General features: G+C 34.1%; 1 protein-coding gene across 1 annotated transcript in view; it reads right to left on the bottom strand.

Annotated features, from left to right (window-relative positions):
• The window catches only part of Map3k1 (mitogen-activated protein kinase kinase kinase 1), a 76,767-nt gene that overhangs the window by 26,538 nt on the left and 35,824 nt on the right, over window positions 1–14,405 (bottom strand). Inside the window, exons 2-6 of the mRNA XM_026385960.2 lie at window positions 10,046–10,196; window positions 6,780–6,980; window positions 3,246–3,446; window positions 2,759–2,875; window positions 2,240–2,388 (exon numbers count right to left, since the gene is read on the bottom strand). Coding sequence (XP_026241745.1) covers window positions 2,240–2,388; window positions 2,759–2,875; window positions 3,246–3,446; window positions 6,780–6,980; window positions 10,046–10,196 — 819 coding nt within the window. The remainder of the gene's footprint in view (window positions 1–2,239; window positions 2,389–2,758; window positions 2,876–3,245; window positions 3,447–6,779; window positions 6,981–10,045; window positions 10,197–14,405) is intronic.

Below are 14,405 nucleotides of genomic sequence, written 5' to 3'. Positions count from 1 at the left end.
ATGTGGACACACTTTAACCATTAAACCATTTAACTGAATTAATGGATCAAAACATTTTAAAAAGACACATTACCTTTTCCCAGAAAGGGAACAAAACCATTTTACATACATGAAGCACATCCTTCTAAGAACAGACTGGTTTCATTATAAAAGTCTTCACTAATTACGTAAATAAAAACTATTACCTTTTTTTAAAATGATGTTTTGTTTGTTTAATTATTAGGTTGACCAAATATGTTTGTTATCCCCTTCAAATTATTTTGTGAACATCCTTTTCATTCCCTTTGTCCATTTATGTATGCACTGAGATTCTAGATTCCTCTTTGCAGATTTATTTATTTATTTATGGATAAGATTTTGTTAGATTTTGCAAATATTTTCAATTTGTTCTAATTCTGATTTTATTATTTCTGAAATATAATTTAAATTTTTAATGTAATTAGATCTGCAGATAAATTCCCTTTTATTTGTTTAGTTTTTATATATAAAAACATGATTGTGTGGGGGAAAAAACTAAGTATATCATGACTATATGTTTGTAGTTTCTCCTCACAAATAAACAAATTTAAAATAAATCAACAGAATCCCCAAATTATGGTCAATACATATTTTCAAGGCATCTTTTTTTCCATGTTACAGAGAAACTTTCTCTTTTAATTTTGGCTTGCTTGTTCAATTAAGTATCTGTTACTTTTCTTCAAAGTTAAAAGTTATGGAAATGCCAATTCAAAGGAGAAAGGAAAAATTAGAATAAGTTTGGGTCAGAAAGCTACAGAAATAAAGCGCTCTCTCTCTCTCTCTTTCCATTCTATTTAGAAGAGATAAGATGTGAGAGAAAGAGCTCTGAACTAAGAGCCAAGATACCCTGGCTATGCTCTTAATCAAGTGAGCTTCATGACCTCTTCAGGATTTAGTCATTATTAGGCCTAGAAAATTTTAATGCCCTAAACAACTTGGAAAAATCTAGGATTCTACAATCAATTCATTTAAAATTAAGCAAATTCAAATATTTATATTTTCCACAGATAAAAAATATTTCTCTCGTCTTCACTGAGCCCTTGTCATGTTGTCATCACTTTCCCCTTCTTCACAAATTCTGAGATAGTTACAATACTTAAAAGGATGATGGGATGAATATGGGACTTAATCACTTAGACCAGTGCCTTGGGAACAAAGAGGAGGTTTCTGCAATAATTTAAATATCTCATTTTCCCCATTAACACCGGTAAAGAAATATCATAGAATAGAAAAAAATTCACTTGAATTATGATGATACTAGAGAGCTAAAAAAGAATTTTACATTTGTCATTTTGGGCTACCTCTCTGATCCTTTAAGGCTTATAAATTCATCTTATCAGCAACTAGGTCATGGAAAGTTGGAAAAGCACTGTAGATGTCAAGTAAAAACTCTGATTAACAGCTGAACTTCTTTATTACAACTGATAAGTCTATTTAACTGGAATATGTTTACATTCTCAAAGGTAAAAGAGTTTGAGAGAATTATCTGGAAATAGCTATGAATTAATTAAATAGCTATTAATTAAATAACAATGTTATATAATTTAAAATCCTAAAGCTGGGTGCAGTGGCACCTTCCTGTAATCTCAGCAACCAGCACTGAGGCAGAAGAATCTCAAGTTTGAGATCAGCCTCACCAACTACTGAGTTCCTGTCTCAAAAAATAACAAGGATAGTAGGTGTATCTCAGTGTTAAAGCACCCCTGGATTCAATACCTAGTACCATACCAAAAAAAGTAAAATAAATAAATAAATTTTAAAAAACACTAAAAAATCCTCTAGTTGAAAGTGATTTTGGAAATGTAAATAAACTATCAAAAAACTACAGACATTTCCTTCTAATTATACAGTACTCAGCTTCATTATCTATAAAACAGTGGTAACACGTGGCTACCTAATGACAAGGTGGTTAGAATGAGACAATATATCAGATGCTCTGGCACAGAGTATGATTGACAGACAGTAGCCACTTAGTATTTTACATCTGCCACATAATTTTTCTCATGAAATGGACATTTCTTATATGAATGTACTATTTCCAGCACTCTAGATTTTAGAATAAAATATCCTCAAATGACTTAATATTTATTTACCCTTGATTTTAACATTTAAACCAAGATTTAAAAATTAAATCATTTTTGAGCAATTTAACAAATAGATATAAAAAATCACCTCTAATTAAAAAATTAAATTAATGCTTAATTCCTTAAAATGTACTAACCTGTTTTCTGAACTAGATGTAGAAGTACTAGATGATGACAATGTATGAGAATTTGACATGCGTGAAACAAACTTCTGGATGGTGTTACGAGATGGAGCTTTGATTCTTGAGCTACGCCTACTGTGATATTTCTGGAACAAACTCTCAACCTAACATTGGAAAAAGACAGTAATAAAGATATTTGTGCCATAATTATACGTATGAAGAGTTCTAGTGGTTGAAATATTATTCATCTTTTATTTACATATGTTTTTCATAAAGCCGGTTTAAGAGCTTCAAAATTAAGAACACAGTTTACTTAGAAAAATATTCAGTGTTCACTATTTTATTCATTTTAGAAGAAAAAATTTATCACTCAAGAGATCTCAAGAAAACTATCAGTACCAAATACTTCTTACATACCTTTGCACCTTCAAAATGATCACTGTTTATTTAAATTTGGAGCTCATAGAAAACTTTCAGAAATATATAAATTTGTTCACAATTTTAAAAATTCCAAAGCATTTATAAAAAAATTACCTCAAAATTTTTTAAAGTTTTTCTCCATAACATTGGATCTGAGGGTTCTAGTTGAAACACCCGGAGCATAACAAATAATAGATGAATACAAAATGTTCCACGCCCACAGCTGCAGTTCTAAAGAATTAAAAGAATTAAAACTGATGGGTTAATAAATCTGTGGTTTATCACTTTCTTAATATTTTTAAAATGTTTATAGAAAATACATATTAATGTTTTTCATTATCTTTACATGTAAGACAAGTCTACAAATATTTCTACAAATTAATCTTTTATTTCAGTGAACTTATTAAAAAGATCAAATTTATTTAAGGTATTGACTCATAGTAAAAATCTCATAAATACATTTAAGAAAAACATTATTAGCTCCCAAATACATTTTAAACTCACTTTACTCAAGGGGATTAACTGATCTCAATTTAAGATAGTATGTAAATGTGAATTAGTACCAGATGCTAATGCAATATAAGATGGTGACAAATACTACCTGTGGCCCAATAAACACTCGGTACTTGTTGTCGGGGCTGTCTCCTCCTATCAGGAAAGAGTTGGGTCCTATTTGCTGCAGTAAGTACAGTCTGGCCCGCATCACTTTGTTCACACGGCGGTTGGTTTCCTCAGGGCTGTACGGTGAGAAGCCATCCGGGGAAGGGGCTCTTCGAGGTGGTGTGATTCTGCCGCTCTGAAACTTTATGACAGTGTTTTTGTTTTCTAGGTTTCTTACTTCTCAACAAGAAGTTAATAGTCAAAAAAAAGTCTACTAGACACCCTTATGGTAGATTATATTCTAAAAAAAAAAAAGCTTCAATGTGTGATGAAGCAAAGTCAGGCAAAATGCTGTCCTGACATACTCATCTCAGGTGAAATTTGGTAATCTCAGTCATCCTTACAACTGGTGATAACTCTGGCTGAGTGAGAACCACAGGTCAACTTCACAAATTACTCTGTAAACATTTGAAAAGTATGCTTGAAAGTATTATACAAACCAAAATAAAAGCATAAAAAGTAAACTTCAGAAGCAGGCAAAATGACTATGTCTAGGGGTAAAAATTAAACATCCAACTTCCTGCCTTCTATTTAAGGCTTTATTAAATGCCCTTCGGTGATTTGGAACTTACAAACACTGTCCTGGAACTCCTCCTACTATACATTCTTACATACTCTTCCTTGATTAAAACATCTCACTGGAATCCCAGCGACTGGAGAGGCTGAGGCAGGGGGATCACGAGTTTAAGGCTAGTCACAGCAACTTGGAAAACTAGTGCTTCTAGGTTCAATTCCCAGTACCAAGAAAAACTTTCCTGTGGAGTAACATACTGCTCTTACTATACTTCACTGATTTTCCTACAACTTGTTCTTTCCATCACTACCCAGTAAAAATACTGGTTGTTTTGGATGCAAAGCTGAATAGTTAAAAATAATAAATGTTGGCAAGAGCACAAAGCAACAAGAATACTGTGTGTAGTTGCTTTGGGAAACTATAAGCAGTTCCTCAAAATGTTAAACATGTTACTCAGCAATTTCACTGCTAGGAATAACCAAAGAGAAATGAAAACATATGTCCCCACAAAAACTTGTTAATGAATGTTAACAGCAGCATTTTTCATAATAGCCAAAAGGTGAAAATAGCTCAACTGATGAATGGGTCAACAAAACATACTATATATGCATAAAAAAGAATATTATTCTGCAATTGAAAATTAATGTAATATTGATGCATGTAATAGAACATGGATAAAACTTGACTGTGACTAACTTCTTTCACAGAAGACCACATATTGTATGGTTCCATTATATGAAGTGTTCAGAAGAGGGAAATATATAGACAGAAAACAGATTAGCAATTGCCTAAGGCTGGGCAGAGTGTGCTGTTCAAAGGAAAACTTTAGACTAAATAAATCTAACAGATTATTTGGGTAAAGAATGATTCATGAATCAGGCAGTACTCAAAACTAGAAGAGAGTCAGAGAGCTTTACCTTAGCAGCATGAAGTAAAAAATCAGCTTCTATAGGCTGAACACAAAGTAATTGCTGGATGGCCACAGGGAGGCTTTTGCTTTATCTGGTGGTCCCTAGTTATATAACCAGTTGGCTGGCTGTCTGTTTGTGATTGGCCAATAGTCAGTCTGGTTTCCAGGTACAAAAACAGCTCCAGACCAACAGTCTCCTGTTTTAAGAGTGGGACTGTTTTGGGGGTTGGGGGAGATGTGGGATGCAATTCTGTTTATATTTCTATATAGTTTTACCACCATGACCCCCACGAACCACACCTCCCACTATTTACAGCCTGTGTAAACCCTAACACATGGATACTGGGTTTGGGCAGGTAGCTAGTTTTGGGCAATCAGGTAGTCCAACATGATAGAGTGGAGGCTAAGAAGAGCTTGCATGTTGCAGTTTGCCCTCCTGAAACACTGTTGCAATCCAGCCACCCTGCTATGACAAAGGGATGCCAATAGTCCCCAACTACTCTAGTCTTCCAGCAGAAGCCATGCATGTGAATGGAGAAGCACCCTTAGCTAGTCCAGCTTCAGCAGATGCCATGGGGAGCAGAAAGCCACCTCTGCTGAGCTGTGCCCAATATGCAAAATTTGGGAATTACTAAAAGATAGTTATTGTGTTAATAATGAAAATGTACTTTTTTAAAAAGGATCTATGTTCTTTCACAACTTGAGATCTGAGGAAAACCAAAGCTCCTCCTTTTGGTCACTCTCTAACGATTTTTCCATTCACTCATTGGCTTCAAAGTTTTAGAAAGTTTAACATACATCCATCCCATCACTGGAAGTCTCTGTCATGAAGGGCCCACCTGCTTTTTTTTTTTTTTTTTTTTTTTTTTTTTTTTTTTGCAAATCTCTTTGATGACTGGCTTAACATAAAAAACAGTTGGATTCTCAGTTACTTCTGCATTCAATCTGCTGACATATAATGTGTTGGCCAGGGTAAGTGTAGGAAAGAAAACCGACCTCACACAGTTATGTAGACTTAAAAGAAAGGAATATTCTGATAGACTTTTCAAATAATTATGCATAGTACACCAAGGCTCAAAAGTGGTTTCTTAAAAGTAGCTGTAATGTGAAATATGAAACCACACCAACAATGTTTCCCTACTGATTAAAATCCAGATGACCTATTTTATACTTTATATGGATCCTATGAAATCACTGTTTTATACCATATAATACTCATCTGGAGTTCACTGAGTCATGCAGATCTTCCAAACACATTTCATGAAAATATTTTTTTTTAAAAATCACATCTGGTATCACCTATCTCATTAGAGAAATCTTAAGTTCTGGGAAACTGTTAAGTTCACAGTGGTGAATATGACTTTTCTAAAATTCTAATTTTTGCTTTAAAATCTTAAATTTTGTCACTGGTGAAGAGTTTGTCTCAATTTGTTTGGCAGAAAAATATCTGCCAAATACCCAAGTCTGAATAATCATAGTTTGTTGGCCAGTCATTTTTTCAAATAATAATATTTCATAAAAATACAACTTCTAGTTCACTTTGTGACTCTAACAATCATATGAATGTTTTTCCTTGAGACAACTACTATATTTTAGCATGGAGGAGAAGTGCTTTATGAAAGCTTCTCATTTCATCACAGAATATTTAAAAGGCGTGTATTTAATAAGAGTTGGGACCTAATAAAATTAATTTCTATTTCTCTGTCAAAGGCATTCCTAAGTAAAAGTGGCTATTTGTTTCTTTTAATGGCCAACATATAGCAATAAAGAAGAAAAATTCTGTTGTCATAGCCTTAATTCAGGTGAAGTCACCAGAAGTTTTACCCATCACAATTACCAGTGCAGTGAAAGATGCAAAAAACATATTTTATTAAAAAATTAGTTTGACCTAATGGATCTTCAGAAGAGGTCTCAGGACACCACCCCCACTCCCAACATGAGTATCTAGATCATACTTTGAAATTCTAACAGAATGCTCGGCAGTATTTTCTGTATTATAAATGAGTCTAGAAATGATAGAAACTAATATATTTGTCAAAACGTTAACTTACAGGCACTGGGGAAACTCTTTTTCTCCTTACTCCTGGAGACTCTGATTTCACTGTGCGACCAGATGGGGAGCTACCAGGAGATGGGCTCCGACGGCCTTTGGGAGCTGGTGAAGCAGCACTTGCCAGGACCTCTCCTTGAGATTCAGCTGCCACGTTATTTATTTCAGATCCATCTCCTTTAATAGGGATTGGTTTTACCACCTACATAAAAAGTATTCAATATTTTGGTTACTCAAAAACATAAATGATAAATGAACTTGAATATCACAGACTAGGAAGTTAATCAGATTATATAAATATACCATAAAGTACACCAAATTTTATTTGGTATTACTTTTTTTTAAAAAAAATTTAAACCATAAATGTTAAAGACATTTTTACTTATATAAAAGTCAGTCATTTATGGTTTCTTATTAGTTAAAATGTTTTTGTACAACATTTTAGAAATGGTACTGTTATTATATGCCCAAACTCATTTAATATTTGAAATCAATAATCAAAAGTTAGCCAACAAATGTGAAAAATAAACACTTATAACTTCTATAGTTAATTTACTAAATAAATGAAGATTTTTTCATTTATTTTGAAAAAATGTAGGGTCTAAAAAACTCAGCATGATTTTAAGTAATCAAATAATCTGACTGATGAATATAAACCACCTTGCCCTTTATTTTTTTTAAACAATTACATTTCATAATAGTTTAGATACATATCTCAGAAAACCAAAAGAAGCCAGAAGCTTAAAGAATCTCTCAAGTAGAAATTCAGTTTAAAATACTTTTTTTTTTTTTTTTTTTAATTTTAAAGCTCTCAGATTGAATCTAGCCATAAACAAAAGGCCAAACTTTCTGGTCTTCCTACTGCTTCTATTACACAGTCAGTCATTATTCCATTAACCTTGCCTAACCTTCCCTCACTCTGTGCTCCACTCACTCTCCAAATCCTCATATCCAACATGCAGTGTCCTAGGAAGCATACCATCATGTGAAGAAAACTCATCCATTTAAAAAAAAAATTTTTTTTATTTGTTTTACTTAGCCATACATGACAGTAGAATGCATTTATGCACTTTGATATACCATATATAGATGGAGTATAATTTCTCATTTTTCTGATTGCACGTTATAGAATCACACTGGTCATGCAGTCATATAGATATACATAAAGTAATAACGTCTGTTTCATTTTACTATCCCTCCTATCCCCATATCTCCCCCCACCCCCACCTTCACTCTCCTCTACCTAATCTAACTCTGTTTTTCTTTAGTGCCTTCCAACCCTGCCACCCTTATTGTGAATTAGCATCTGCATATTAGAGAAAACATTAGGCCTTTGGTTTTTTGGGATTGCCTTATTTTGCTTAGCATGATATTCTCCAACTCCATCCATTCACCGGCAAATGCCATAATTTCATTCTTCTTTAAAGCTGAAACTCATCCATTTTAAAGGCATGGTTAAAATCCTACCTTTTGTGGAATGTCCTTTAACTTTACAGCTTGACATTCTCTTTCCCAAGTCCTTAGTGCTCTTTGCACACCCCACTCATTAGCACCTAGTCACAAAGTACTTTGTGGTATTTCATGCATGTGATATTTTAGTTATTGTGTATAAGCCTTGGTTTCCCATTTGGAAATATTTATGCCTTACTTAGGTTTCAAGAAGAATATAAAGTAACTTACATAAAACAATAAAAATAAACAAAACCAAGTAGACAGTTAACTTTTTAAGGATAATTTGAAATCTATAAACCATAAAATGCAGGATGGGGTAATTAAGCTTAGGGACAATATGTTAGGTGTCTTATTCTACACACCTCTGCCCTCTTCACTCCTGTTCTACATACATAGACAAGGTATTTAAGTATTTGCTGGAAAGTGGACAGTGAGAAAAAAATTTTTGGTTTTGGAAAACTAGAAAATGTTAATTCATCCATAACAAAAGATAGATGGTTGGCTCCTCTTTAAAAAGTTGTAATTTCTGCTCTGTGGTTTTCTCAGAAGCGTTAGACTCTGAATACCTCTAGCTCAAAGAGCTCAGAAAACAGCACATTCTAACTTCACAGGGCTTTAATTATTCAAAAGTTCTTTATACTGAGTAGAAATCTCCTTCTCTAACTGCCACTTTCTATAAGATGTTTCAATAGAACATTCTACTAAGGCAAGGCCTTGATATTTTTTTTATCTTCTGACAAGAATAATAAAATGGTGAGGGGTTTCCATCTATATCTCGAGTGAGGAAGAAATGCAAGAAATGTACTAGGTTTAGCTGGAAAGGAAAGAACTCGTGAATACCAAGGTAGCCAAAAAAGTTTGCAGGTAAAGGACAAACAGATTTATTCTGTATAAGTCCATGAGACAGAATTAGAAGCAGTGGGTAGAATACAAGTAACAGCTGACACTCAGTGATAAGGGGTGTCCAAAGCCTTCGGGGCTACTGAGATATCTAACTCTGATTAGCGCTAGACCTCTAGCAGCATTGAGATGATAGAAATGCTCTGTAACTACACTGCCCCAATGGCAGCTGCCAGGCACATGTGGTTACTGAGCATTTGAAATGTGGCTGGTGAGACTGAAGGACTACATTTTTACTTTTATGTTTAATTTAAACAGGTATGTGGAATGAAAGTAAGGCTAGATATTTCATAGGGGTGTAGTTTAGATGAATCTTATGCTGCAGTCTTTGTTTATAAAGAAAAAACATAAAAACTTGTTGGTATAGATTGGTGCTAGGACACTGTTAACAATTAGAATCTATTTCTTCCTTTATAAGAATAAAGAACTGTATTTCATAATGCTGTCTTCATACTTTGAATAGAGTATTTCTAACTTTCCCAATCTATGAATCTAGGTTATCTTTTATCAAACCCCATAAAGTTTTCATTCATCTTTAATCTTAAACTCCTTGCATCTATTTAGTTTTTCTGCTTTCTTAGAAGACTTCTGGAATTAAGATCCTTGCATCCTATTTTAAAGATAAAGCATCCAAAATATATTGGAAAAACTGCTCCAATAAAAGATTTTTTAGATACTGACATTAGAGGGCAGTGTTGCTTTAATCATTTAGCCCTCCACCAAACAGTTAAGTTCCTACAACAGTTTCTCAATTAGCATAGCTTTAATTATGGTTTGTTTCAAGAGGCCAGAATATCAAGCAAACAAAATTACTGCACTTAAAATAAAGAAGATGAAAACTTACAAGGGGATCTATTTACGCTTAATTTTCCATTTCCTCCTATGCTTTAGAGCAGGTAATCCCCAGTCACTCACCACAGGACCTCTCCTGTTTCTCCTTTCCAACCATTCGTGTTTCCAGGCTGGCATACAGGTAGCCTTCAGTTTCTCCCTGATCATTCGTTCCTCTGGGCGATCGTCCATCTTGTGCAAGCCTTTGAGAGTTTCCTTACTCTCCATCTCACGACTAAAATGGAGGGAGAAATGAAAAGGAGACTCTTTATACTGGAAAAATAATTTCTAAGACAGTACAGTTCTGTTTCAATGTTCCAATGAACATGTAACCAAAAGACAACTACTACAAGCCCTAAATGATTTAAGCAAGGAATGAAAATATTATAAATTATACTACAAATACTGCTGTGTGTAGAGTGTTGAATGTTGTCTGATAACATGAATTTAATGATGCTCCAGGTAGTTACCCAAATGGATCCTAAGCATTAAACATTAACAAACACATTCATGAAGACTGCACTGCTTCTAATTCTACCACCCTAACACAGTCATGTATAAGGCAGAAAAGTATTTAGAAGGGTATATTTTTTATTTTCTATTTTTGTTATTTATTTATTGTTTCTTTTTAAGGACGGGTATCTTAACTACCATTTTCTCATGGATTTAGTTCTGAAATGAACTAAATAAATATTTAAAAAGGAACTTAACTAGATCTTCTATGATCCTAATATAATGTTTCAAAGTCTATATTATTAAATTTGTATTTTCCTAACCAAAAACAACAACAACAACAACAACAACAACAAAAAAAAACACTTGGGTACTCCATACCTAAAGAGTAAAAATTACCTAGTACAAATATTTTGATCTTTACTTCATAAAATAATATGGAGGTACCAGAATAACTTCTATGCTAGGAACTTTTGAGAACTGATTCCACAAAACATCAGAGATAAAGTGTCATTCTCAGCAAAAAAAGATATTCATATCTACATGTGCATGCATATTCATACACACACAAACACAACATGCAAAGATTTAACAACCTGGTTCATAAGGAAACAGTTAAAGTACTGTATTCTGGGAGAAGTAACAATTTTTCAAATATGATGCTACCTTCAATAATTTTTGTAAAGTCTATAAAGCTAGAAAATACTGATTTTTTTTTTTTGCTACCAACAGGAAAAGGAAAATATGGAAATACCAAAGATGATAACCTTAAGCTTACTAAAATGTCAAATTCAAACTCCTTTAGGAATTTTTCAGTTAATCACAACTTTGAAGTAATATCTTCAAAGAACAAGCAAAAACTTAGAATTAAAACAAAATAAATAGGCACTAAAAAGGAAATGCTTAACTGGTTTTAATGAAGGAAGCACTGACATTGTGGGGGAGTGGGAACCAACATGTTTTTAACTGTCAAGAGACTGGTCTAGATATTTTTAGGAAAACAAAGAGGACACAACATTTGAGTTGAATCTTGCAAACAGACATTAAGACCATATAGTAAAATATTTCTGTCACACAGAAAAACTGTCATATAGCATAAATGAACATGAGATGGGGAAAAGGTCATTTTTGTCTTTTGTAAGGAAAGATTATCTCATTTACTTAGAATTATCTGGTTCTTTTCATGTTCTGGTTATGTCATATTAATGTTACAGGTATATGTAGGAGAAAGCTAAGAGGAAGGGATAAGGAAAGAGAGAAACGGGAGGGAAGGGAAGAAGATGGGAGAGGAAAGAGGGAGAATGAGGAAGGGAGAGACAGGAGAAAGAACACAAGGGATACATGGGGAGATGGGGTAGAAACAGTTTGCCCAAAATTCATCCAATCAATACTTGCATTGAGGGAAGCTCAGGTTTTGTAATCTGACTGCCTACCCAAATTTACTTGCAAGTCCCCAGTATAAAAACCAAAAATGTTCCCTTTTCAGTAACAATGTGTTGAGGTACCCTTAGGTTCCCAGCCTAGTTCTCAAAACAAAAAAAAAACAAACTCAGTCCCAGGGTATAACTGCTGTGCATTTTTATGCCAGAAACTCTTATGCTTCCAGACAAAGGTGCTTATCTTCTTCCCTCTAAGACTACATGTTTCCCCTCTTCCAAATTTGTTTCAAGAGGGTCTCTTCTCATTAATTCTATTTTCCCCCCAGCTGGGGAGAGGAAGGTTCTGCATTTTTAGCGCCTCTCTTCCTGGCACCCATCCAGATGCACAGAGGACTGGACGATATGGTCTCCTTAAGAGTCTGCAATGATTTATTTTTTCTCCCCACTTGTTTAAAAATACTAAACAATAGGGATTGCATTCTAGCAGCTAATTTTTTGCACAAGAGATTTTTTTCTTTACAATAAATGCCTGGAAATGGAATTGCTGGGTCAAAATGTGTACAAATGAAAACTTTTGATAATACTGGCAAATTATTTTCAAGAATATGTATCTTCCACTTTTACTCCTCCAGGTGGAGCTGCTATATCTGGTCTGAACTAGCAACCTATTTCTAAGGGGACTTCTCCTGAATTCTTACTCCTGTTCAATCCACAGAGACTCTAAGCTCACTTACCCATTAAAATCCTCTGGCAGATTTCCCCTGCGGTTAGACTAAAATCCAAAAGGTATGGAATGCCCTCTGAGGCTCAGCACCATGGCCTCACCTCAACTCCTGTGTTCCCGGCATATACCCCACTCTCCTGCTTCTTTCACTGTCTCAAGAACCCTAGGATCCTTCCTGTTCAGGGCTTCTGCAGAGCTTTTTCTCACTCTGCCTAATTCTCACCTAGTTAATTTTTACCCATTTCATTTAGATTTTTTTTCCTCAACGTCTTCAGAAACCTTCCTAGTCTCAATTAGGAATTCCCAGTTCTATTCATTCACAGCCCATGTACTTTTTCTTTAAAGTGCTCAGTGCAATTTGCAAAGCATCCCCCAACCCCTCACCAAGTATAAGCTCCATGAGGGCAGGGTCCAGATGTTTTATTCATTTATATAGCCAATATCTAAGCATGTTGGTATTAACATATAGGCACTAACATAAACATTGATTATTTATTAATATCTTTAGCAGTCCTAAGGAAACCTTTAAAACCTAATGACTATTCATGTTACTTCATCTTTTTATGGTTCTTTATTTAATTATGACTAAATTTGCAAATTAGATTTTATTCAGATGAGGATTTTTTGTCGTTTATAAGTTACTCTGCAAATATACACCAAAGTGTTCTTTCTAGTCTTTTCATAATGATTATATAGCATTAATTCTAAAATATGTATCTTTTCATATTTTAACATCTAAATTCTGAATGTCTCTTAACATTCAGAGCAAATGTTGCAATTAACAGATATTTTTTTCCCCTTATAATTTACAACCATTGGGATTCTCAGAATCAAACATGCCAGAAAGGAATCATTCCTACTCAGTTTGTCTTTGAAAAAAATGAAAATCAAAATGTGGAAAGAAAAACCAAGTTTTTCTACATGCTTGTATTGTTTTCTCATAATCCTAACATAATCTTCACAGATCACATAGACGTGGTTTTTATTTTTATCAGGTGTCAGTGTGTTTGTATGTGTGTACATGGCAATGAATTGTCGTTCAATTATTATCACAACTACAGCAGAAAATAAACACGTTTTTAAACCAAACTAATAGATAACTGCAAAGTCACTAAGAGATGAGAGCCACCTCTAACTTGTGGTAGGGAAACATATGTTTTAGGGAGTTGTTTCTGCCATAGTTATTATCTAGAAACACATCTGTTATTTCAACTAAAACAGCTTATATATTTCTTACTTTTAAATAATAGATAGTATTTACAAAGCAAAAATGTGTTTTGAGAAACTGCCTTTTAAGATTTAAAAGTATAGAAACAAAGTTTTAGCCAGATAAATATGAGAAACTTTCAAGATCAGGCTTGATCTTCAGAATTCTTGTTCACTTAGGAAACATGATGTTTCTTGCTTTTTGTTTGTTTCTGAACATTCCTCAGAATGAATTTATGACTGACCTAGATTTTCGAGGACCTTTCCATCTTGAGGTTGGATGTATAATCCTAGACCCTTTCTAGACCTACAGACTTCACCTGCTAAAAATGGGGTGCTTCCATTGCCCTTTCTCAGGAGAGCCAGTTGGTCCTCCTTTTATCTGACCAGTGTGGTACCACCATTGTTGACTGTATTGTTTCACCTGTAGGTCTCCCCTCCCTTCTATAAGATCGTTTTCTTCTAGGTCTGAGTCTAATCATCTTACTAATCTCACAGTACCATCAACGAGACCCTTTTCCTGGAGTGCCTTAAATACCAACCACTGCCCTGTTCTTGTAGCACTACAATTCTTCTTAAGTTCACCAAGGCATTTCACACCTGTCTTCGCAGGTAAAAATTTCCCCCCTTGTCAGGAATACCCTTTGCCGCCTCATATGCCTTCAGTAAAGAATTTCCTGTC

This window comes from Urocitellus parryii, chromosome 1, assembly GCF_045843805.1.
Source record: "Urocitellus parryii isolate mUroPar1 chromosome 1, mUroPar1.hap1, whole genome shotgun sequence".
In the NCBI taxonomy this organism is placed as follows: Eukaryota; Metazoa; Chordata; class Mammalia; order Rodentia; family Sciuridae; genus Urocitellus; species Urocitellus parryii.
The sequence above is the reverse complement of the archived record's forward strand: the minus strand, read 5'-3'. Positions and strand labels throughout refer to the sequence as shown.